Source organism: Hylobates moloch, unplaced genomic scaffold, assembly GCF_009828535.3.
Source record: "Hylobates moloch isolate HMO894 unplaced genomic scaffold, HMol_V3 SCAFFOLD_19, whole genome shotgun sequence".
Taxonomy (NCBI): Eukaryota; Metazoa; Chordata; class Mammalia; order Primates; family Hylobatidae; genus Hylobates; species Hylobates moloch.
The window spans coordinates 38,022,473-38,044,017 of record NW_026652294.1 but is presented as its reverse complement, the minus strand read 5'-3'; the positions used below and the strand labels follow the sequence as shown (position 1 = coordinate 38,044,017).

General features: G+C 53.8%; 2 protein-coding genes and 1 long non-coding RNA gene across 9 annotated transcripts; 1 reads left to right on the top strand and 2 right to left on the bottom strand.

Annotated features, from left to right (window-relative positions):
- Window positions 1–5,424: 5,424 nt before the first annotated feature.
- BCL6B (BCL6B transcription repressor) lies at window positions 5,425–13,044 on the bottom strand. 2 transcript variants are annotated; one of them, XM_032137843.2, is made up of 9 exons: window positions 12,995–13,025; window positions 12,244–12,434; window positions 11,790–12,011; window positions 11,334–11,693; window positions 10,889–11,013; window positions 9,172–9,336; window positions 8,958–9,088; window positions 8,706–8,843; window positions 5,425–5,977 (listed from the first exon to the last, which is right to left on the bottom strand). In XM_032137843.2, exons 2-9 carry the CDS (start codon window positions 12,420–12,422, stop codon window positions 5,960–5,962), a joined length of 1,338 nt encoding a protein of 445 aa, XP_031993734.1. In that variant the 5' UTR covers window positions 12,423–12,434; window positions 12,995–13,025; the 3' UTR covers window positions 5,425–5,959. The 2 variants fall into 2 exon arrangements, with proteins under 2 accessions (XP_031993734.1, XP_031993733.1); XM_032137842.2 differs by lacking the exon at window positions 5,425–5,977 and adding an exon at window positions 6,008–8,290 and having other exon boundaries at window positions 12,995–13,044.
- A 3,362-nt stretch (window positions 13,045–16,406) lies between these two features.
- Window positions 16,407–20,266, top strand: LOC116458268 (uncharacterized). Of its 2 annotated transcripts, none has more exons than XR_004245277.2 (3): window positions 16,407–16,704; window positions 18,695–19,015; window positions 20,070–20,266. It is a non-coding gene; the product is annotated as an uncharacterized LOC116458268 (long non-coding RNA). The 2 variants fall into 2 exon arrangements; XR_009211089.1 differs by having other exon boundaries at window positions 19,753–20,104.
- On the bottom strand, window positions 18,562–21,460 carry CUNH17orf49 (chromosome unknown C17orf49 homolog). Of its 5 annotated transcripts, none has more exons than XM_032137837.2 (6): window positions 21,205–21,451; window positions 20,927–21,021; window positions 20,209–20,310; window positions 19,399–19,589; window positions 19,070–19,174; window positions 18,562–18,827 (listed from the first exon to the last, which is right to left on the bottom strand). In XM_032137837.2, the coding sequence occupies exons 1-6, from the start codon at window positions 21,223–21,225 to the stop codon at window positions 18,763–18,765; spliced, it is 579 nt and encodes a 192-aa protein (XP_031993728.1). In that variant the 5' UTR covers window positions 21,226–21,451; the 3' UTR covers window positions 18,562–18,762. The 5 variants fall into 5 exon arrangements, with proteins under 5 accessions (XP_031993728.1, XP_031993729.1, XP_058287421.1 ...); XM_032137838.2 differs by having other exon boundaries at window positions 18,562–18,823; window positions 21,205–21,447; XM_058431438.1 differs by lacking the exon at window positions 19,070–19,174 and having other exon boundaries at window positions 21,205–21,460.
- Between the last annotated feature and the right edge of the window lie 85 nt (window positions 21,461–21,545).

Below are 21,545 nucleotides of genomic sequence, written 5' to 3'. Positions count from 1 at the left end.
ACCTAGGCCAACATCCACGTCCAGAGCTCGCCAATGAGGACGCGGGGCTCCCGGGCAGGGGCGGAACGAGAAGGGCAGGGCGGGATTTAGGCATTGTTGGGGACCGGCGGTGAATGGGCGCATGCGTAAGGAGGGGCGTTAGGAGGCTGACTAGGTAGGGCCCCACGTGACGCGGGGACTGCCAGGAAGCTTCCGTCTCCTCTTCACCTAGCGGGCCAAGTCATGCCCGTTTCAGCACCCAGAGCCACACGGAAGGGTTAGTGGTGGGTGAACTGGGTCTGGAGAGGAGAGGACTCTCTTGCTTTAATGAGGGGTCCAGGAATTGCAAGGCCCTATTGGGGGTAGGGGAGGGGTTAGGAGATGAGACTCAAACGAAGTGTCTGGCGCAGCGCCTGAAGCCACTAACACGCAGCCCTAGGCACGCAGCCCTAGAGGCCTGGATCCCTGAGAAGTTCAACGGCTAAGGGAAGAGAGAAGGGGAATGAGTTGGACTCCTGGCGTTCATTTCTGTAGTGGGAACTGGTTCCTGTCACTTCTGTTCCCACTAACAGGAAACCTACAGGTCACAGAGACCAAAAATAACTGAGGAGAGGAAGGGCGGCTGTAAGCTCACACGGGGCCCCACCAACACCACCTACCTCTTCCTCACTGGGGCTAGAACATTTTCCTCTGCCCTCTAGTAACAACCACTTACCAGCTTTTTCGATCTGATGGTGGGGTAGACTAAAGAGACAAACTATGACCCTGGCCACTGGAGCAGTCAGCCCCCTCTTACCCAAGTAGTCCTCAGGCCCCTAGCAAACACTCCCCAGTCCTTCCCAGTCTCCATAACACCAATGGCTTGGATTTCCTGTTCCTTCATTATAAGCCATACTTCCCAGGACCCTGACCTTGAAACCGTGGACTCAAGGTTCACTCCCAGATAACTGGGGAAAGCAGCAAACAAGAAGTGGAGGCAGGGAGGGAGGTGTAGTCTTAAAAAACATACTGAGCCTTAAATAATTTTATATGTGGGAAATAAAAGTAATCATCAATAATACACACATATACTTTCTAAGAGTAAAAATGTCAGCTGGTGGGGAATATGCCAAAGATACAGAAATTGGTGTGCCTGTGATTACATAGTGATTAAGAACTCGGTCTTTAGAATCAGATCACAGTTCCAGTCATTTGTTTGTTTGTTTATTTATTTATTTATTTTGAGACGGAGTCTCGCTCTGTCTCCCAGGCTGGGTGCAGTGGCATGATCTCGGCTCACTGCACCCTCCGCCTCCTGTGTTCAAGTGATTCTCCTGCCTCAGCCTCCCGAGTTTCCGGGATTACAGGCTCCCACCACAACGCCCAGTTAATTTTTGTATTTTTAGTAGAGATGAGGGCTCACCATGTTGGCCAGGCTGGTCTCAAACTCCTGACCTCAAGTGATCCACCAGCCTTGGCCTCCCAAAGTGCTGGGATTACAGGCGTGAGCCACCGTGCCTGGCCCACAGTTCCAATCTTGACTTCATTACTTAACTCGATCAAGATGCTGAATCTCTCAGTTGGTTTCCCCATCTGTAAATTGGGGATAATAGTACCTACTATTAAGGGTTGCCCATGGGGTTCAGTTAGAAAATCCATGCACTAAAATGCTTAGTTTATGTCCTGACATGCAGCAGGAGCCAAGTAATATTCGCTTAGCTGGTCTTGTTGGTCTTATTTTCAACAGGTGATAAGCTGCTGTAGTGGGAAGTGAAGGAAGGTTTTAGTTTAGTGTTTTTTTTTTTTTTTTTTTTTTTGAGACGGAGTCTCGCTCTCTCGCCCAGGCTGGGGTGCAGTGGTGCAATGTCGGCTCACTGCAAGCTCTGCCTCCTGGGTTCACGCCATTCTCCTGCCTCAGTCTCCCGAATAGCTGGGACTACAGGTGTTTGCCACTATGCCCGGCTAAATTTTTTGTATTTTTAGTAGACACAGGGTTTCACCATTTTGATCAGGCTTGTCTCGAACTCCTGACCTTAGATGATCTGCCTTGGCTTCCCAAAGTGCTGGGATTACAGGCATGAGCCACCACGCCCTGCCTAGTTTTTGTTTTTTGATTAAAAAAAAAAAATCGAATCCAGGTCATGGGTTTAAAAAGATTGACAAACAACCACTGCGATGGTTTGAATGTTACCTCCAAAAACTCATATTGAAACTTAATCCCCAACTTGGCGGTACTGAGAGGTGGAAACCTTAAAAGGTGATTGGATGGGATTAATGGATTAATTAATCCCCATGAATTAGCCCGCCATAATGGATTAATAGGTTAACAGATTAACCCCATCATAAAGGACTAATAGGTTAATAGATTAATGGGTTATCATGGGAGGAGAATTGTCCGCTTTTTCAGAGAGATCTGAGCTAGAACATTAGCATACCCAGCCCCCTTTGCCATGTGACACCCTGTGCCACAGAGAGTCCATATCAGCAAGAAAACCTTCACTAGAGGGTGAGGCCCCTGGACCTTGGATTTCTCAGCCTCCATACTATAAGAAATAAATTCATTTTCCTTATAAATTACCCAGTTTCAGATAATCTGTTGTAAGCAACAGAAAATGAACTGAATGAGGCAGAAAATTGGTACCAAGAAGTGGGGTGTTGCTGATAATGAATAACAGAAAATGATGAAGTGGCTTTGGAAGTGGGTGATGGGCAGAGGCTGGAAGCATTTGGAGGAGTAGGCTAGAAAAAGCCTGGATTCTGGTGAGGGCTTAGAAGACAAGAAGACTATGAAAAGTTTGGAATTCTTTAGAGATTGGTTAAGTGTTTATGACTAGAATGTTGATAGAAATGTGGAAGCAGCTGGGCACGGTGGCTCACATCTATAATCCCAGCACTTTGGAAAGCTGAGGCGGGCAGATCACGAGGTCAGGAGATTGATGAAACCCTCCAATAAAATACAAAATTAGTGGGATGGTGCAGCCTGTAATCCAGTATCAGAAGGTGAGGCAGGGAAGACTAAAAAAAAAAAGAAATATGGAAGCAAAAGCCATTCTGATGAGCTTTCAGATGGAACTGAGGAGCAAGGTATTGAAAACTGGAGTAAAGGCCATCCTTGTTAGGAACTGGCAAAGAGCTTGGATGAACTGTATCCATGCCCAAGGGCTTTGTGGAAGGCTGAACTTGAGAGTGATGAACTAGGCTTTCTGGCAGGCAGAAGAAATTTCTAAGCAAAATGCTGAGGCTGCTGTGTGGTTTCTTCTAACTGCTTATGACGATCTCACAGAGAAAAGAGAAACAGAGTGGAAAAATTTGGAAAATTCTCAGCCTGGCCATGTGGTAGAGAATGAAAGAGCATTTTCAGGAGATGAATCCAAGGGTGTGGCCAAGCCACTGCTTGCTAAAAAGATTAACATGGCTAAAAAGGAGCCAGGTGCTATTCCTCAAGAAAATGGAAGAAAGTCCTTGAGGTCATTTCAGAGGTCTTTGAGGCTGCCCCTCCCATCACAGGCCCAGAGGCCTTGGAGGACAGAGGGTTTCGGGGGACAGGCCCTGGGTGCTCTCCATGGGCTCACCGCCCAGGGCAACGTTGGGACTCTGCACCCCACACCCCAGTGTAGCACTCTGTGGCCACCCCAGCCTGGTGGTGGCTTAAGCGGCGCCAGGTGTTGCTTGTGTGTGTGTGTGTGTTGCTTGTACTGAAGCTCCAGAAGGTGCAAATCATAGACCTTTGCTGCATCCTTGTGGTGCTAATTCTGCAGTCTTGCAGAAAGTAGGAGCTGTGAAGGCTTGGCAGCCTCCACATGGATTTCAAAGGATGTTGCTGAAAGCCTAGGGGCCCAGGCAGAGACTTGTCACAGGGGCAGAGCCACTGCAGAAAGCCCCCAGCAGAAATGTGATGTTGAAGTTGCCTCAGAGAGTGCCTGCCAGGACAGTGCCTATTGGAATTGTGGAAGCAAGGCCACTGCAGAGCCCTCACTGGGGTAGTCCTTGGTGGAGCCATAGGAACAAAGCCAATGCATACAGTCCCCAGTAGGGCAATGCCTAGTATAGCCATGGAAGCAGGACCACCACCAGGCCCCCAGAACTTTGGAGTCACAGGCAGCAGGCAGCGCCCCCCTCCCCCACAGGAAACTTCAGGCATCAGACTCCAACCCACCCACCAAAGCCATAAGGGCTGGGTTGCCTGAAGCCTTGGGGATCTAACTCTCACCCTGTGTCCAGGAGGCTCTGCATATAGTCAAAAAAGATTATTCTCTACCTTTAAGTCGTAATGTTGGCCGGGTGCGGTGGCTTACGCTTGTAATCCCAGCACTTTGGGAGGCTGAGGCGGGCAGATCACGAGGTCAGGAGTTCAAGATGAGCCTGACCAACACAGTGAAACCCCATCTCTACTAAAAATACAAAAATTAGCTGGACGCGGTGGTGGGCACCTGTAATCCCAGCTACTTGGGAGGCTGAGGCAGGAGAATCACTTGAACCCGGGAGCCGGAGGTTGCAGTGAGCCAAGATTGCGCCACTGCATGCCAGCCTGAGTGACAGAGCTAGATTCCTTTCAAAAAAAAAAAAAAAAAAAAAAAAGGTGTAATGTTGGCCCTGCTGGGTTTCACTGGGTTTCAGACTTTCTTGGGGCCTGTTTCACCGGTTTCTTTTTGCCTATTTCTTCCTTTTGGAATGGGAATGTGTACACTATGCTCATTCCCACCATTATATCTTGGAAGTAGATAACTGGCTCCATAACTTGGAAGTAGATAACTAGCTCACAGATGAGACTTTGATGCTGCAATGAGTGAAGACTTTGGGATTATGGGAATGGAATGAATGTATTTGTATGTGAGAAGCACATGAGTTTTGGGGGCCCAGGGACAGAATGCTATGGTTTGCATGTCTCCTCCAAAAATTCATATGGAAGCTTTTAGTTCTCAACATGACGGTATTGAGAGCTGGGGCTTTTAAGAGTTGATTGGGGGCTGGGCACGGTGGCTCATGCCTGTAATCCCAGCACTTTGGGAGGCCAAGGTGGGTGGATCACGAGGTCAGGAGATGGAGACCATCCTGGCTAACACGGTGAAACCCCGTCTCTACTAAAAATACAAAATTAGCTGGGTGTGGTAGTGGGCGCCTGTAGTCCCACCTACTTGGGAGGCTGAGGCAGGAGAATGGTGTGAACCCGGGAGGCGGAGCTTGCAGTGAGCTGAGATTGCACCACTGCACTCCAGCCTGGGAGACAGAGCGAGATTCTATCTCGAAAAAAAAAAAAAAAGATGATCGGATCCTGAGGGTTCTGCCATTCATGGATTATGGGTTATCATGGGAGGGGAACTGGTGGCTTTGTAAGAAGAGGAAGAGAGACCTGAACTGGCAATGTTTGCACACTGGTAATGTTTCCTGTGCTGCAGAGAGCCCCCACCAACCAGACGACCACCACCAGATGTGGCCACTTGACCTTGGGCAAAATTTTCAGTGTCCGTAACTGTAAGAAATAAATTCCTTTTCTTTATAAATTGTCCAGATTCAGGTATTCTATAATAAGCAACAGAAAACGGATTAAGACAACTACAAACTTTCAATGTTGGAGGTAGCTGCAGAGATCATGGTAACTGACTTTTTCACAGATGAGGAATTTAAGGCCCAGAGGAAAGAACATCAGAATTAGTGACCTCTGCACCCAGCACACACAGGACAGGGGAAAGGGTGGGAGAGATGCATGCACTGGACCCTGGATAGATTCAAGATACCCTTGCTGGGGGAGGGTGGGCTGGCATGTTAGTTCTAACTCAGTCTTCTCAGTGCCACCTCCAGCCCCTGTGGTCTTTAGGGGACCCAAGTCCTATCCATTTCCCTTGGTGATGGAGGCATGTCCCGAGCATTAAGATCCCCAGCACAGATGCACGCTCCAGCCTCTTGATATTATTAGTGGCTTCCTGGTTTCTCCCTGCCGCCTCCACACCTCAGGCAGGAAGTGACTTCAGAGAAGCAGGATGCAGGTGGCTCCGGCGAAACTTCATGAAGTCACTGGTTCCTACACAATGAGCAGGAAGGCAAGGGCAGGGAAGGGGACAACGAGGACCATTTAAAATGTCTGGTGGGAAGGGACAGTGGAATGGTACAGAATCCAAGATGGTATCCAGGAGGAAGAGCTTTCTTCCTCGCTCCCTGAGTCCCCCAAGGCAAGAACCCAGGACACAGCAGGCAGCACAGAGAGGCTTCTTTATTCCAAGGATCTGATCTTGCAAGATCTAACATTTCTACCCCCAGGCATTCTCCACCTGCCCATCCAATCTGCTAAACAGAAATCATGGTTCCTTCTTATAGACACCTCCGCCTTCCCTTCTTCCTTCTTTAATTCTGCAATGGGGCCATGGGGAGAAAGAGGGAAGAGGGAGAAGAGTAGCTTTCTCACTAGTCCCCAGGCAACAGCCACTAGAACCGACTTATCGTTGAAGTTCTACCCCACAAATTCAAAAGTGCTTCTTACTTTCTACCCTTGTCCCATAATCAAATAGGCCCCGGGCAACAAGGGGCAGAACTATAAAGCAAGGCTTCAGGGCATCTTCTAACATTTCAGAGACTCCACCCAGCCAAGAGGCAACCCCGTTCCTCACTTTCTACTTATCTGGCCTACACCAGAAACTGCACCCCTCAACCAACCTCTTAATCCTACTTGAAACTTGGTCAACTAGAACAGGCCTTTGGCCTGTGGGCTAGTCAATCTTTTACATCTGTAATGCCAACAATAATCCCAACCAAACTACAGCAAACCCAGAATGGAACTCAGCCCCTTTTCTTTTCCTATGGAAGGTTCTAATGCATTCACTGGTTCCAGACAGGAATGCAGTGATGGGAAGACCAGGTCACAGACCCAGCCTTTGAAAGGTAAGGTTACCAAGCACCATCACTTCTAGAGGCAAAGAAGGTTCTGGCATCTGGACACTTGCCAGAAGATGTCCAAAACCCACTAAAGGAAGAAGGGGCTCAACTCAATAGAGAGAACCCCAAGTAACATTCAAACCCAGATGCCTCTGTAGTAAAGGATGGGTTAACACTGTTTACCATCTAATCAAGCTAAAGAGTTTCATGCTTCTTCCCTAGGCCATAACATTCATAGAGACTGGGCAGAGTCAGAAAAGGTCACGTCATCTCTGATAAGGAATGTCTGATCTCTCCCCCATGGAGCGATCAACTCAGTGCTAAGAACAGGCCCCCGTGGGAAGATGATGGACTCCACTTGAGCCCTGGTGGGTCTCTACCATTATAGATGGATACAGCAGAGCCAAACCCAAGTGACCAGATTAATGGGACATTTTAGATTCTGGACCATCTTGCAGAAAAAGCTGCCAGCCTCCACTTGGAGTGATACGGAATCCAGATACAGAATCCCCCACACCCACAGCCTCCAGGAGGCATTTATTATTACCTCCATTTTGGGCTCAACATAATGGTTCCTGTCACCCTTGAAGAACAGAGAAATGTCTGTATCCATTTCTAGACTGCTAGAGAACCTATAACATCCAGAATACCAGAGACGGTTCCTGACCCAATTCCACAATCCCACATGTTCCCAGAGCTGCCCTAGAACAAATAAAGGTTCCAGACCTAGAATTACAGGGGCAGGGCACAGAGAACCCCTTTTTTCCATTTTAAACAAACTAACAAGCAAACAAACAGGAGAAAGAACAATTCTAAAGATAAAAGTTATGACAGAAATAATATAAAATACCCAAGCCAAAGGAGAGAGCCGAGGGCTAGTAATCTCTGCCAGCAGAGCTGTGATCTCACCCTCTGTGTTTCTGGTCACTTTTAATCACACTTGTGGAAGAGGGGAGTGGGAAATGCAATCGAATGAAGGCTCTGGTACCACCCAAAGGCCTCAATAAATTATATTTACAGATAAACTGAATGCAATGGGGGCCACAGGTGGAGGGCTATTCCCTTAGGGAGACCAGGACTCCAATCTCTCCCCTTTCCCAGCCCCTAGCTAGCTCTCTCCTCAGAAACAATCTGGCTTGTGGGGAAGAGGTTTTGACCAGCAAAACAGAGGCAGATCTAGCCAGGATCTGCCACCCCTGCTCTCCCCAGTGAGAAATTAAGATGGTGGCAATTTCTGATACCAAAGTGGCCTTGCACACCCCTATGCCCAAGCCTGATAGGGAAGCAAGGCGTGGGCCTGCAGCTTTCCCACCCGCAGGAAGCAAGCGGGGTCTGGGCCTGCGCTCAGCTAGGGCCCCCCCAGAATGTGGTAGTGCACTTTGGTGTTGGTAGCGGCTCCGTGTTTCTGGCGCAGATGCAGCCGCAGTTGACTCTTGTGCCGGAAATGCAGGCCACAGGGGTCGCACTGTGGGAGGACAGCCCAGTCAGGTCTTGCCCCATCCACGATCACCGTTTCGGTGTTGAGCCGGGGGGCTGTCCAGCTCTCCCAGGAGGGAACTATCCAGCGGAAGATCAGCTCTTTGACTCTCACATCCTCCCAAATCCTCAGGGGTGGCTGAGGGGATAGGCCCCGCCTTATTTAGCAAAGGTTTTCCCACTTGTTAGCTCGTCTCTGAGAAAACAGCGCTCAGCCCAGGAGCATCGCTTCTATACCTGCCCATCCCGACTTCCAGCCTCCACCCCTTATTTGCTTGGACTCTTCCGGCCGCCGCTCATTTCTAAGAGATCTAGGGACAGCCAGGCCCGCACCTCTCAGAGCCCACCCCTAGGCAAAGGAGAGGTAATTCTAAGGCACCGGGCAGGCCAGGTTGGGTACCCACGTGGTAAGGCTTCTCTCCGGTGTGGATGCGAACGTGGCTCTTGAGGGTCTGCAGGTGGCGGAAGCGGGTTCCGCAGGTAGGGCAAGGATAGGGCTTCTCCCCCGTGTGGATCAGCACGTGCGCCCGCAGATGTGCCACCTGGGAGGGAGGAGACGTCAAGTCCTGTCTCTGGGAGGTACAGAACCCTCCCTACTGGCCCACCCCACCTCTTGCAGGTTTGCCTTGGAAGCTACTTGGAGGCTGGCTCCGTACCTGTACAAAGCGCGAGCCACACGTCTCACACTTATAGGGCTTCTCTCCCGAATGGATGCGGCTGTGCGTTTTCAGGTTTGCTGGCCGGTTAAAACGGGCTCCGCAGATTGAGCAGTGGTAAGGCTTTTCCCCTGGAGGCAGGGAAGATGGGAGGTCAGGGACTTTGCCCTAGGACAGCTGTGGGCTTGAAGGCCAGGGTCCTCTCCTCCCCTACCTGTGTGCACTGTGCGGTGACTGGCCAGGTTGCCCTTGTAGCGGAACGAAGACCGGCACAGCTGACACTTATAGGGTTTGTCTTCGTCCCCAGGAACCAAGGGGTCCAGCCCCGATGAGCACCCTGCCACAGCCTCACAGTTCTGGCAGCTGAAAAATTCACTTCCTGGGAAGGGGAGTGGGTAACGGCAATCATAGTTATTAATGAGGGCTATCTAGGTATTACTGAATCCTCAAACCACACAGTAGCAGGCTTTCTTTTGCCCAATTTATTGTTAAGACTTCTGGGGCTGGTTTGACTTGCTCAAGGCCAAGTAAGAAGATAGTAAGATGAGGCCGGGCGCAGTGGCTCACGCTTGTAATCCCAGCACTTTGGGAGGCCGAGGCGGGCGGATCACGAGGTCAGGAGATCGAGACCACGGTGAAACCCCGTATCTACTAAAAATACAAAAAAATTAGCCAGGCATGTTGGCGGGCGCCTGTAGTCCCAGCTACTCGGAGAGGCTGAGGCAGGAGAATGGCGTGAACCTGGGAGGCGGAGCTTGCAGTGAGCCAAGATCGCGCCACTGTACCCCAGCCTGGGTGAGAGTGCGAGACTCCGTCTCAAAAAAAAAAAAAAGATAGTAAGATGAGCCAGATCTGACTCCACATCTGTCTGACTCAGCTAATCTCATCTTCAATAGCAGTGGTGGGGGCCAGGCGTGGTAGCTCACGCCTGTAATCCCAGCACTTTGGGAGGCTGAGGCGGTCGGATAGCAAGGTCAAGAGATGGAGACCATCCCGGCCAACATGGTGAAAGCCCGTCTCTACTAAAAATACAAAAATTAGGTGGGTGTGGTGGCACGTGCCTGTAGTCCCAGCTACTCGGGAAGCTGTGGCAGGAGAATCGCTTGAACCTGGGATGTGGAGGTTGCAGTGAGCTGAGATTGCAGCACTGCACTTCAGCCTGGCGACAGAGTGAGACTCCGTCTCAAAAAAAAAAAAAAAAAAAAAAAAAGCAGTGGTGGTAGGTGGAGGCCCCTGCTAGTGGGAGGAGTTTTGTTTCTCTTCCTTTTTTTTTTTTTTTTTTTTGAGACAGAGTCTTGCTGTGTTGCCTATGCTGGAGCGCAGTGGTGTGATCTCGGCTCACTGCAATCTCCACCTCCTGGATTCAAACAATCCTTCCACTTTAGCCTCCTGAGTAGCTGGGACTACAGGTGTGCACCACCATGCCTGGCTAATTTTTATTTTTATTTTTTGTAGAGACCAGGTCTGACTATGTTGCCCAGGCTGGCCTTGAGCTCCTGGATTCAAGTGATCCTCCTGCATTGGCCTCCCAAAGTGCTGGCATTACAGGCATGAGCCACCATCCCTGGCTAAAATCTCCTCCTCACTTGCACCACTCTGAATGACAGCCTGCCAGAGAGGCCCTGACAAGCTTTGGGCTGACCATTCAGCTCTGAAAGGGGATCCTTTCAGATAGGCCAGAAATTCTCAAACTTTGCTGCTCCTTGGAAGCACTTGGAGAGCTTTAGAAAAATACTGATGACCCATCCCATGTCCAGATATTTTAATCTATGGAGTGTGACCTGGGCAGTGGAAGTTTAAAAGCTTCCTAGGTGATTCTAATTTGTAATAAAGTTTAGGAACCATTGGAATAGGCCTTTCTGGGAGGGTTTTTTTGCACAAACTTGCCTGGAGCAGTCACCGGAGAAAAGCTAGGAAAGAGGGGCTCTTACCCAGTAGTGGACGAGCCCGCTCAGAGGGTGATCCAGAGGTGTCTTGAGCCTGGGATGTGAGGAGGTTGGGGGTACTGGCTGGAGCCCCACATTTGAACTGCACAGTGGCAGCAGTTGGAGAGAGCCTAGGCAGATGGCAAGGCCCAGAGGAAAGGGTTAAAAGAGATTGTATGGTTGGGGGGTGGGGGTTCTCTCCTGGGAAATTTGGAGCCAAAGGCCTGCCCTCTGGAGGTGAGCCAATATTGTTGACCAATGAGCCACAACCATTGGACTGCCCAAGTGCCACCGTGCTGAATAAACCTGGTCTCTGGCCAGCTCCTTAAGGTGAGCTAGTGTCTCTGAAACCCACCCCCTATCTCCCTTCCTCCTGACCATCAAGGCCCAATGACTCTGTTTTCTAGCTGAGGCCAGCTCTGACAAATTCTTGAGGTTCTACACTCTGTACCTGCTGTGGGGACCAGGAATGGGTCCTTCTTCGCTGCTGCTGCTGCTGCTGCTGCTGCTGGAGGCCTCATCTCCACTGGGGAGCCTGGCTTGGGGGCAAGGTTGACCAGAACTCCTCTCCCCCACCAGGCTCCCTGCTTGGGAGGCCTGAGAGTTTAGCACGATGTACTTGTATTTTTTCCAGTTGCAGGCCTTGGGGTCGGGGCTGGCTGGACTGGGGGGGCCTTGACTGCAGCTTCGAGATTCAGTAGGTGGGTCTGGGTGTCCTTCAGAGCGCCTGGGACTGCCTGGTGGAGGAGCCGTTGGGGGTGTTGGGGGTTCTGCTTCCAGGGGGCGCAGGGAGATGCCCAGAGGTTCATAGCTGGGGAAAGTGTGATGAACGTTAGTGCCATTTCCTAAACTCTGCCTTTGCCCTTAACACCTCACCCACAGCGAACGCTGAGCCAGGGTCCCTCACCTGGCCTGGATGAAGCGGTGGCATGCCTGGACCACGTGCTCCATCTGCAAATAGGTGGCGGCCGCAAGGACTGCTGGTGCAGTGGCCGGAGAGAGGCGCAAGCGCGAAGTGTACATGAAGTCCAATAGAGGGGCGAAGCCTCTCGCTTCGGGACCCCCGGGCAGAGAGAGCACGTCCACCCCGATTCCCGCACGGCCCCGGAAAATTGAATAGAAGAAGCCACTAGAGAGAAAGCAGATAGGTCCTCTAGGGGCTGGGGAGCCAAGGGAGACACGCGCAGCTTCAGGAAGCCCCGCCCCCTGAAAAAATCCCGCCTCCTCACCATCACCCCGCCCCCAATTCTGGGACGCTCCGCCTCCTGCCTCTGAAAGACTTGGCTTCGGATTCCCACTCAACGGCCCTGTGGTCCCACCCCTTTCCCATTTGGCCCCGCCCCAGGCCCCACCCCTCGAACCTGCAGGCGATGAGAACTGCCTTGTGTGCTCTGAGGGGTTGCCCGCCAACCAGCAGCGTGACGTCAGTGAGGATCCCGCGCAGGCGCAGCTCGTTGAGGTTGCCCAGCACGTCGGAGGAGTGGCGAGTGAACTCGCGGACGTAGCCCAGCGCTCCCTCCGGAGCGGCGGGGGAACCCATAGCGACACAGGCCTGTAGAGGCCGTGGAAAGTGCTCTGGATCCAGGCAGTCCTAAGACGCCTTCCCTCCTCTGTTTGCCTTTTCCTTACGAGGTGCAGCTAGAGCCAGGACCTCCAGCCCCTAGCCCCGGCACACGCAGCCTCCCTCCTAATTCTTCTTGTTCATTCTGCCCTCTACGACACCCTCGCTCCCTTGCCTCTTCCAGATCCCACAGCGCTTGGAGCCAGTTGAAGGTTCCACACCGCGGCGTCGTTGGCGAGCTTGGGGAATCCCGCGCCCATCGCCCTGGGTTCGACTCCCAGTGCCCCTCCAGCACCGCCACTCCCCTCTGCGCTCCTGTGTCTCAGGTGTCCGACCCTGCCTAGAGATCTCACGGCCTGCCGTCCACACACCTCCAAATCCCAGCCGAGGCTCCCTTCCCCGAACTACGGAATTCTGCGACTCCTATCTAGTCCCCAATCCCTAGTTTAGCCCAATTTCTGGGACTCAGGCTTGCTGATGGCAAGCTCCACACAAGCTCCAACCCTCTTGGGGGACCCAGGAGTCTGGCTCCCTCAGTCTCTTGTTCTTACCCCCGTCCTGCAGGGGCCGCGGCTCCTCTTCTTAAGGGGGGCGGGGTCTCTCTCCCCTCTTGGCCTCGGCTCCTTTATCTGGCCGGGATGTCGGGGGCGGGGGTGGAGGTGGGGTGAACGCCTGGGTCTGTATCCTTCCTTCCTCCCTCGCTCTCCAGATGGCGAGCCCAGGGCGGGGTCTCCGTCTCGAGGGCGGGACCTCAGAAACAAGGGGTGGTCGTAACGTAGGGGGTCTTGGGTCACTGCAAGGGGACACGAGGACGGGGATATTGGAATTGGGGAGGAGGTTAGGGATATCGAAGTTGGAAATACGGGAGTCTGAGTCGTCGGAAGGCCTGGGCCAGTGAAAATTGGTGTGTTGGCTTTTGGGAGGGTTTGCCAGGAGCCAACCTTTGCTGCAGGACAAAGTGCATACGGCAACCCCCTCTCCCCCTCTTGTACTGTGTTAAGGGAGAAAAGGGGGAGCCCAACGAGACAGCAGGTTTGGGCAGACGACAGTGGGCTCCCGTAGGGTCTCAGACGGGGAGGGTGTGGTGTGAATGACAGGCTACTCTACCCAGGCCTACAAAAAGGGGGGCTCTGGCCGGGCGGGGTACGGAGAGGGCGGATATGATTTCTAGTTGGTTTCCTTCCATTGTCCTGCGACCGGACGGCTCCGCCAGCTGCTTCCCCTCGAGGAGGTGGGGAAAGCCCCGAGGTGGGGGTGGAGGGGCGAGAGACGCTCAGGAGACCTAGGCGTCCGGCCTCTCTCGCTCCCGACTCTCTTCTGAGTCCTTGTAGGGATCCAGAGAGATGGACTCCCGCCCAAAGCCCGCTCGCTTTCCCCCAATCCCAGCTCACGAGGGCCTCGGGCACCCGCCCGTCGGCTACGCTTGGAGGCTGGCGGGACGCCGGGGTCCAGCGCGGCAAGTAGGCAAGGCTCGGCAATGTGCGGCTCCTTCCACGAGGGGGCGGCCGAGCACTGGCCTCGCCTCGCCCCTCGTCTCCACCCGGCCGGGGGTGCGCTCAGACCCGGGCGCAGGATCCATTTGGTCTGGGCGGCTGAAACCTTTAGCCTCCTCCCCTTTGCGCGGGTTTATTTTGCACCTCTGTCTTCCAGGAGGGTACTAGGGCTGGGCGGAGGGAGCTAGAGTTAGGAGACCGAGGGGACTTTCCCCTCAGGCTGGGGTTCCTTCCCGAGGTGAGAAATTGCGGGCTTTAGGAGCCAGGGGAGTGGGTGGGAAAAGAAGCAGGACCTGAGCCTGGGAACTCCGGGTTTTCTTTTCGAATTAAGCTAGACGCTGCTACCCAGATGTCTTTGGAGGTGACTTTTAATTGAACATTAAAATGGGGTGGGGTAAACAAGAGAAGGGAAAACAAGGAGGAGGGAGAGAGGGCAGGAGAGGGCTTAACCACCCTAATTTGAAGTCTGTGATCTGAGAGATGGGCATGGATCACACCCTCATATTTTGTTTCGGGAGACATTGCGGGGAGGCAAGGCAAAGCTCATTTGGAGAAGGGGTGCTAGAGCTGAATCCAGCTGCAAGGCAGAAGCTCCCCGGATTTGGGCTGGGGAGAGTGTACGGTTGGCCAGGAATGGCCGACCATGGTCCACGGGGCTGGATATCAGGCCCGGGGCCCTCCCCTTCAGACCGGAGTGTGTCTTTATTTGAATGCATGAAAGAACAGCTGAGAAACTGGGAACTGGGAAATTTAGGACGATGAGGTGGCTTTGACATGTGAGGGTTATTTAAGTCTCTGCCCAGCTTGGAGATGAGAATTAGACTAGGGGCTCCCTTTGGCCTCAGGATGGAGTATTATTTGGTCAGTTGTGGGGTGTCTGTTTATTATGGGGTGTTGATTTGATTGTGAGCACCGCTGGCTGCATTCAGCCTTTGAGGCCTCTATGGTAAGTTTCAGGTATGGGGCTGACTTTGAAGCTACATTAGTTCTGGGGGTTCTGACACCCACAATTTGGAGATTGTGCTCACCTGTGTCATCTTGGACTATCAGCAGAACCAAAGTACTCATGCTGATTTGGGGGTGCAGTCTATTTTGGGGTACCATCTAAGTTTCAAGGCTCAGATTAGATTTGGGGGATAAGTTCAATTTGGAGTTTTAAAAATTAGTTTGAGGTGGAACATTATAGGAAGCTGGGAGCAAGTTCGAAGCTTTCTGTGATTGGGGGTCCTGGGAGGGGGGAGCAAACTTTTATGTTTGAGTCTTGTGGAAACTCATGTTCCACAAAGTGGAAAGACGTGGGGTATTCCTGTGTATCCATGGATACCCAAGAAACTTTTTCCCCAGGGGAGAAACCAGTTGAGGGCCTCGAGGACAGGAGACTAAAGTTCTGGGGTGTCCTTATTGGGGGGTGTTTTGTCACTCTGGATGATTTTGGTTAAGCTAAGGGATAATCATAAGGTGAGACTGATTTGGGAGTTCACTTAATTTGGACTCTGGTTGTCTAATAGTGCCCTCTCACCCCAGATTCTAGAAGTTTCTTTACTGAACCCCCAAATAAGCCCAGGATTTGAAGGGAGAAACTTGGAAAGGGTGTGGTATCTCCTTTTATTATTATGTGGCTTGAGGGAGAAGAGAGGGAGAAAAGGCGGTTTCAGACTCTGCATCCCAATTTCTTAAGGGAGCACCCCTTAGTTTGGGGGAAGTTGGAGGAAAATGGGGTGTCCCTTGGCAAAGTGGACACCCCTGACCAGGGCAGTGCTGTTGGAACTGTGGCAAGGAGGGGTGCTGGTGGGGTACAAGGAGGTGATTCTTGCACCCTGATTTTCTAGGATGAGCCCCAAACAGAAAGCAGACAGAGGACTGGGAGTGTGGGTGAGATGGGGGGGAGGGGTTCCCCACGGCAGCCGGGGCTACAGGGTAAGCCAGGCCAGCTCTTCGCGCCTGGGTCCCTTCTCTCTTCGGCTCTCCTCCCCTCTCTCCCTCCCACCGCCCACCCCCCCAACCCAAGAAAAAAAAACTGCCTGTGCAACAGCAATGGCAGATTCCAATCCTCCAGGCTTTCCTAAACCACCACGGAGACCAGCCAGGGGGGAGGGGAAGGGAGGAACGGGCTTTCCTGCTTCCTTAAGACAGGGGCAATGAGCTTGACCTCCTGGCCCCTAGCCCTTTGAGGAGTGCTTGCCCCCGGTCTGGAAGCCAGGTGTCCTGGACCCTAGCCCCCGAGCGGTGGGGGGGGCCTGGAGAGACGGGGAGGAGGAAGGAGGGAGTGACTTCCAAAATTGGCATCGGGACAGAGCAGGGCTGGCGGGAGGCAGGCAAAAGACGGAATTTTCCTGAAAAAACGGGGGTATCTAAGGACCCCAAATTTGGGGAGCTAGTCCAGGACCGTCCTCCCAACATCCTAGATTTTTTTGGGATTTTTTGGGGACCCCGGGACCCCTCTAGATGGGGTGAGGAATGTAGTGTTGGGTGAATCTGACTGGGGCATTGCAGCTGCCTCTCCCGCCGAGTTGGAGACGGATGGGCTGGGACGGGTTTTGGGGGGGTGTCCCCAATTCTGACTGGGAGTGGAGGAACCCCTCCTGAGCTCTCTTGTGGGGGTGCCCCCTCCCCAGGGCACTCCCCAGTCCCTGAGCCAGCCGAGAGGAAGGAGGCCAGCGATGCGACTGGGGCGGCTCCTTTCTCCTGCACCCCAAATGTGAGGGATGCACCCCAAATTTTGCTCTTTTCAAAATAGGGGACCAGGATCTCAGGGGAGAGTAGCTGAGGTAAGTGGGGAGGGAAGTGTCCTCTGTTTTCAGGAGAGACGTGGCGGTTGGGGGGGAGGTTTGGAGGTGCGTGCTGGGGTGGGGTTGGCTTTGTCAGTCTTGGAATTGGGGGGATGATTGGAGAGGCTTTCTCTTATACCCCTAAACTGCAGCCCCCCAGACGGAAGCCAAAGGCTGAGACCAGAGAGCCCCCCAACATCCCCAGCCGTTAGGATAGTGTTTAATTTCTCTTTCACCCCCCACAAAGGCTCTGCCGAGGTGGGAGCTGGGGGCAACTGTTAGTTTGGGGGCTATGGAGGGTGGTAGAGGAGCAGGAGGTCTTGGCAAGATTTGATGGAGGACAGATAGGGGTGTCCGGGAGGGGCCTGGCATCTTCGGGGGCCTAAAAAGACTGCTTACATACACCACCTTAGATCTTTCAGATTGCTAAGAGTTTTGGGGGGTGTGTCGGAAGAGGGGGTGGTAAAAGATGCGATGGGATATAGGAAGATAACTTCTGGATTTTAGGGGGTCACATTTTCATTTGCAGAAGGGATTTTGGCCCTTGGATTTTGCTTTCTGAGGGGTGTTTTCAAAAAATCAAGTCCTGGACAGGAGAAAAGGGCTGAGGGAAGGCCTGGAGTTGGGGGTGGGGAGAGGCATGTTTGTCTCAGCTTAAACGTGGCTCTCTGGGGTGGGCCCGCCTGCCCTGGCCTGGTGGATGGGCTGATGGAGGTTGCTGTGGGGGCCAGCTCAGGTCCTCAGGGGCCCTGGGGAGTGGGAACAGCACTGGGGGTTGAATACCTGGCCCCCCAGGTCCAGATGGCCCTCTTCCTGGGCTCTGCTGCTCCCCTTCCCCCTGGTCTCCATTTCCTGCCTTTGGCCTCCATCTTGTGGCAGGCCCAGGGCCCAGGGCGACTTCCGGCCCCCCTCTCCCAACCATGTTCCGGCCCCACCACCTCTGGACTGCCAACTCCCAACCCTGCTGGCCTTGGCCCTCTGTCTCTCCTTGCTTTTCTCTTGGGTTCTGACCCAGGGAGAGGAAGGACGGACAGAGGAAGCCTTGGGTCCCTGCCCTTGCTGAGACAGGAGGCAGTATGTTGGCCCCTCCAGTCATTCCCAATTTCTTCTGCCTCTGACCCCACCCTAGGGATCCCCTGAGCTGAGTTCCTACAGAGGGAAGATGGTCCAATCTTACTACACTGTGAGCTCATCCCCATGGTCCCTCGCCTTCCAGTTGCCTGCTCAGCCCGTCCCTGGTTCCTCCCAAACGTTTTTGGGGGCCATGTTTGCCTTTTAAGGCTTCTCTATCCCCCCGCTCCTGGAGGTGGTGCTGGGGTCTTCCCGGCACTGCTGTGTGCTCTCTTCCTCTCAACCCACCCCGGTCCTGCTCCCGCCCCAGCAGCACACTGTGGTTTGTACGGCACTGTGGCCACGTCCAAACCACACTGTGGTGTTAGAGCGAGGGTGGGGGAGGCACCGCCGAGGCTTGGCCCTGGGAGGCCATCCTGGAGAAGTGACACAAAAAACATCTGGGGCCTTGTGACAAACTTCTTGCCAGGTGGGGAAGGAGAGGGTGGGGTATGTAAGCACCCCTCTAAAATCTCCAGGGCAGTTTCAAGAATACTGAGGGCCAGAGACCCTGGGAGTAAGTTCTGCCTCAAGAGAACAAAGTGGAGTCTTTGTTGCCCACACCCAGCTTCCCTGGCTCTAGCAGCACAGAAATATTGGCACAGGGAAGCGAGTCTGCCAATATTGGCTGTGCTGCTCCAGGCAGGGTGGTGAAAACTACCAAGGAGGGGCTGAGCCCCCACGGGCCGAGGAGAGAAGAGGGAACAGGCCTCTCTTGCTAATAATGTTAAGCAGACAGCACGAAGCTGAGAGGGAAATCTTTATTGTTTTCTGTATAAAAATGTCCATCAGATGAAGGTCAAAGGGGTTTGGGGGCAGATGCTTATGCGGGAATAGCAAGGTGGCAGCCCCAGCAGCCTTTCAGCCCTCTCTCGTGCAGGCCTTGCTCGGAGTCCCAGGAGATCCACAGGTCCAGCAATGAACAGTGAGAGGTCAGAGGTGGAAGGCTCAGCAGGAGAGGAGAGGAGGATCAGCAGAGGTCATGAGAAGGCCAGAATCCAGGGTCAGGCTGTCTGGAACAGGAAGTAAAATGGGCCGAGATGGAGCGAGCCCCCAGTGTGCTTCCAAGGCCACTCCCAACTCCCTGAAACACCCTGCTACGTACTGATGCAATGTCCTGCGCTGTGTATGAGAGCACCTTCTCTTCTGAAACCCCTATACAAGGGAGGGGCCCCTGCGGAGACCGTGCCCTGCCATCCAGGTGAGCCCTTTCTCCCCAACCCCGTCAGCTGTGTGGGAGGAGGAGGACTCCTACCCTGGTCGAAGCTCAGTTTCTTAGCTGGAGGAGTTTCTCCTAGCCCTTCAATATCCACCAGGTCACTGTTGGCGTCGGAGTCGTTCAGAGCACTGAGTGTCACATCTGGGAAGGGGGCATAAGCTAGGTTCTAGGTTCCCCTGACAGCCTCTCCCCCAGCCCCAAGCTTCCCAAAGCTTCGTGCCTCCCCTCCCCTCCCCTCTGTCCCTCTCTGGGAACCTCCACAGGGACAGGAAGAGAGATTGACCCTTCTTTGACTCGGGCCCAATTCTCTCACTGAACCTCAGATGGGACCTTTAACCCCTAGGCAGCAACTCCACAGCCCTCACCAGCCTTCTGTTTCTTTACGGGGGGACCCCCGGCCTCAGGGACACTGGAGCTGCTGGGAGGAGGGGCAGCTGGAGGAGGTGACAAGACACCAGATGCCACCTTCTTGGGCCCTTTCTTGGGTGACTCAGCTGGAAGGGGGATGCCAGAATCTTCATATACCTTGCGTTTCACAGTGGCCTTTATCTGAGCCCTGAAGAAAAGAGAGAAGAGGTTAGGAAAGGAGTCATCAGAGAGACTAACAGAAGAGGGGACGGGAGGGGAAGGGGTTCTGGGAGTCCCTTCATAAGAATCCAGGTCGGGGCCCCAACCCATCGGTAGGGTTCTCACTTTCTCGAAGTTTTACACTCACTCAGGGTGGATGGAGTGCGGAGAGTGGAGTCCCTGAACTGAGTAGTGGGAAAGGCCCATCTCCTAATTCTCTTCCGGGAGAGACATCAGGTAAAGCTTGGTGATTAACAGGTGGATTGAGATTTACTGATCAACTAGTTCAGGATCACCACATGCCTGGAAACACTGCAGTGGGGTCCTCAAAAATTTATACAAATAACCAGGGGACTTCTATCATCAAATACAATAACAGCATCTCAGGCAACCTCAACTCACATTCTTGGAAGGATTACCACAGCATTTTAGGAACTTCTGACCAACTGTGACAATTCTATTCTTTCAGTCCTCAAGGGGATTCTAAAAAACTAGTGACAAAGTAGGGAAGCAGCTGAGCTGGAAAGGAGTTCTGAGGACGATGGAACCTTGGGTAAGGAGGAAGACGGCTGCCCACCCGCCCTTTTCTGGCAGCCACCCTCCCTCACACTGTCCGTTCCTTGATGACACAGCTGATGTGATTAAGATCGTCCCCAAATCGCTTCACAGCAGCCCTCAGCATCTCTATTTCCGTCTCCGTCCACTTCGCACTGTCAGAAGGGGAGAGGGGGGATAGCAAAAATGGGAGGGGGGGTGTGGAGCCAGCCCACAGGCTATGCATCCCATAGCCAACCAGCCGCCTCCTTCCGATTTCTGGGACCCCTTCCACGGATGCATAAAGAGGTCCTCCATAAGGGGAGGGGGAAAGCTCTTGAGGCCCTGCGGGAACCGGGAGGACCCCAATCACAAGAAATCACAACCACCTCCACCTTAGACACCCCTTTCCACCATCAACGTTAAACGGCTGCTGTACACAGCACACTGAAACCAACTCGCCAAGAAGGGCTTTTCAAACAGACCCACCAACACAGCCTGCAGCCGTCTGGGGGAATTCCATGAACTGGGGTGGTTGGGAGTGGCGGTGGTTTGTGGTCGGCCCGTTCGCAGCAGGGAGAACTGTGAAATAGGAGTCTGGGCTATGGGCCTGTCTGTATTTTTATCTGTCATTCATTCCCTCATTCAACGATCATTTATTAACACCTACTCTGTGCTGTGCCAGGCACAAAGGGAAACTAACGTCTGTTCCTGTGCTAGAGAGGGTCCGTGTCTGTGACCGAGTCCAAGCGCCCGCTCTCAGCGTCCACGTCCCAGTCCGGGCTCACGTACCCCGCAGGGGAAGAGTCGGCCACGGGATGCAGCTGCATCGTCAGCTCCCCGAGCTTCGTGAAGGCGGCGCCGGCCGCCGAGAAGATCTCTCCGACCTGGGGGCGGGGCAGCGTCACGGGGGGCCGGCGCCCGCCCTCCCCGTCCCGCCCGGAGCCCCTAGCCCCACCCCAGGCTCGACTCCCGCCCGCTCCCCGCCCGGGGCGGAAGAGCCGCGAGCCAAGTGGGGGGCCCGCCCTCCCGTGGCCGCCAGGGAGCGCTGTCCGCGAGGGAGGTCGAACCTTTGTGGACGCTGACGTCATGGCCCCGCGCGCCTCCTCACGGAGACGCCGCCGCTGCCGCTACACGCGAGCCGGGACCACGGAGAGCAGGGAGACGGAGCGGTTCGGGCCCCCGCGCAGGAAGTCCCGCCCTCCCCGCAGCGGATAGGCTCAACCTGGCGGCTCCCCGCCTCATCAGACGCAGTCGCTTAGACCGCTCGGCGCGCCCAGGCGATGGGGAAAGCCTTCGCCTCACTTCCGCGCCACACTCCACTCCACTTCCGCTCAGAGATCGGGACTCCCCAGGCGGAGGCAGACCTCTAGTCTCAGCCCCGTGCTCGCCCCCACTCAGGCACAGACAC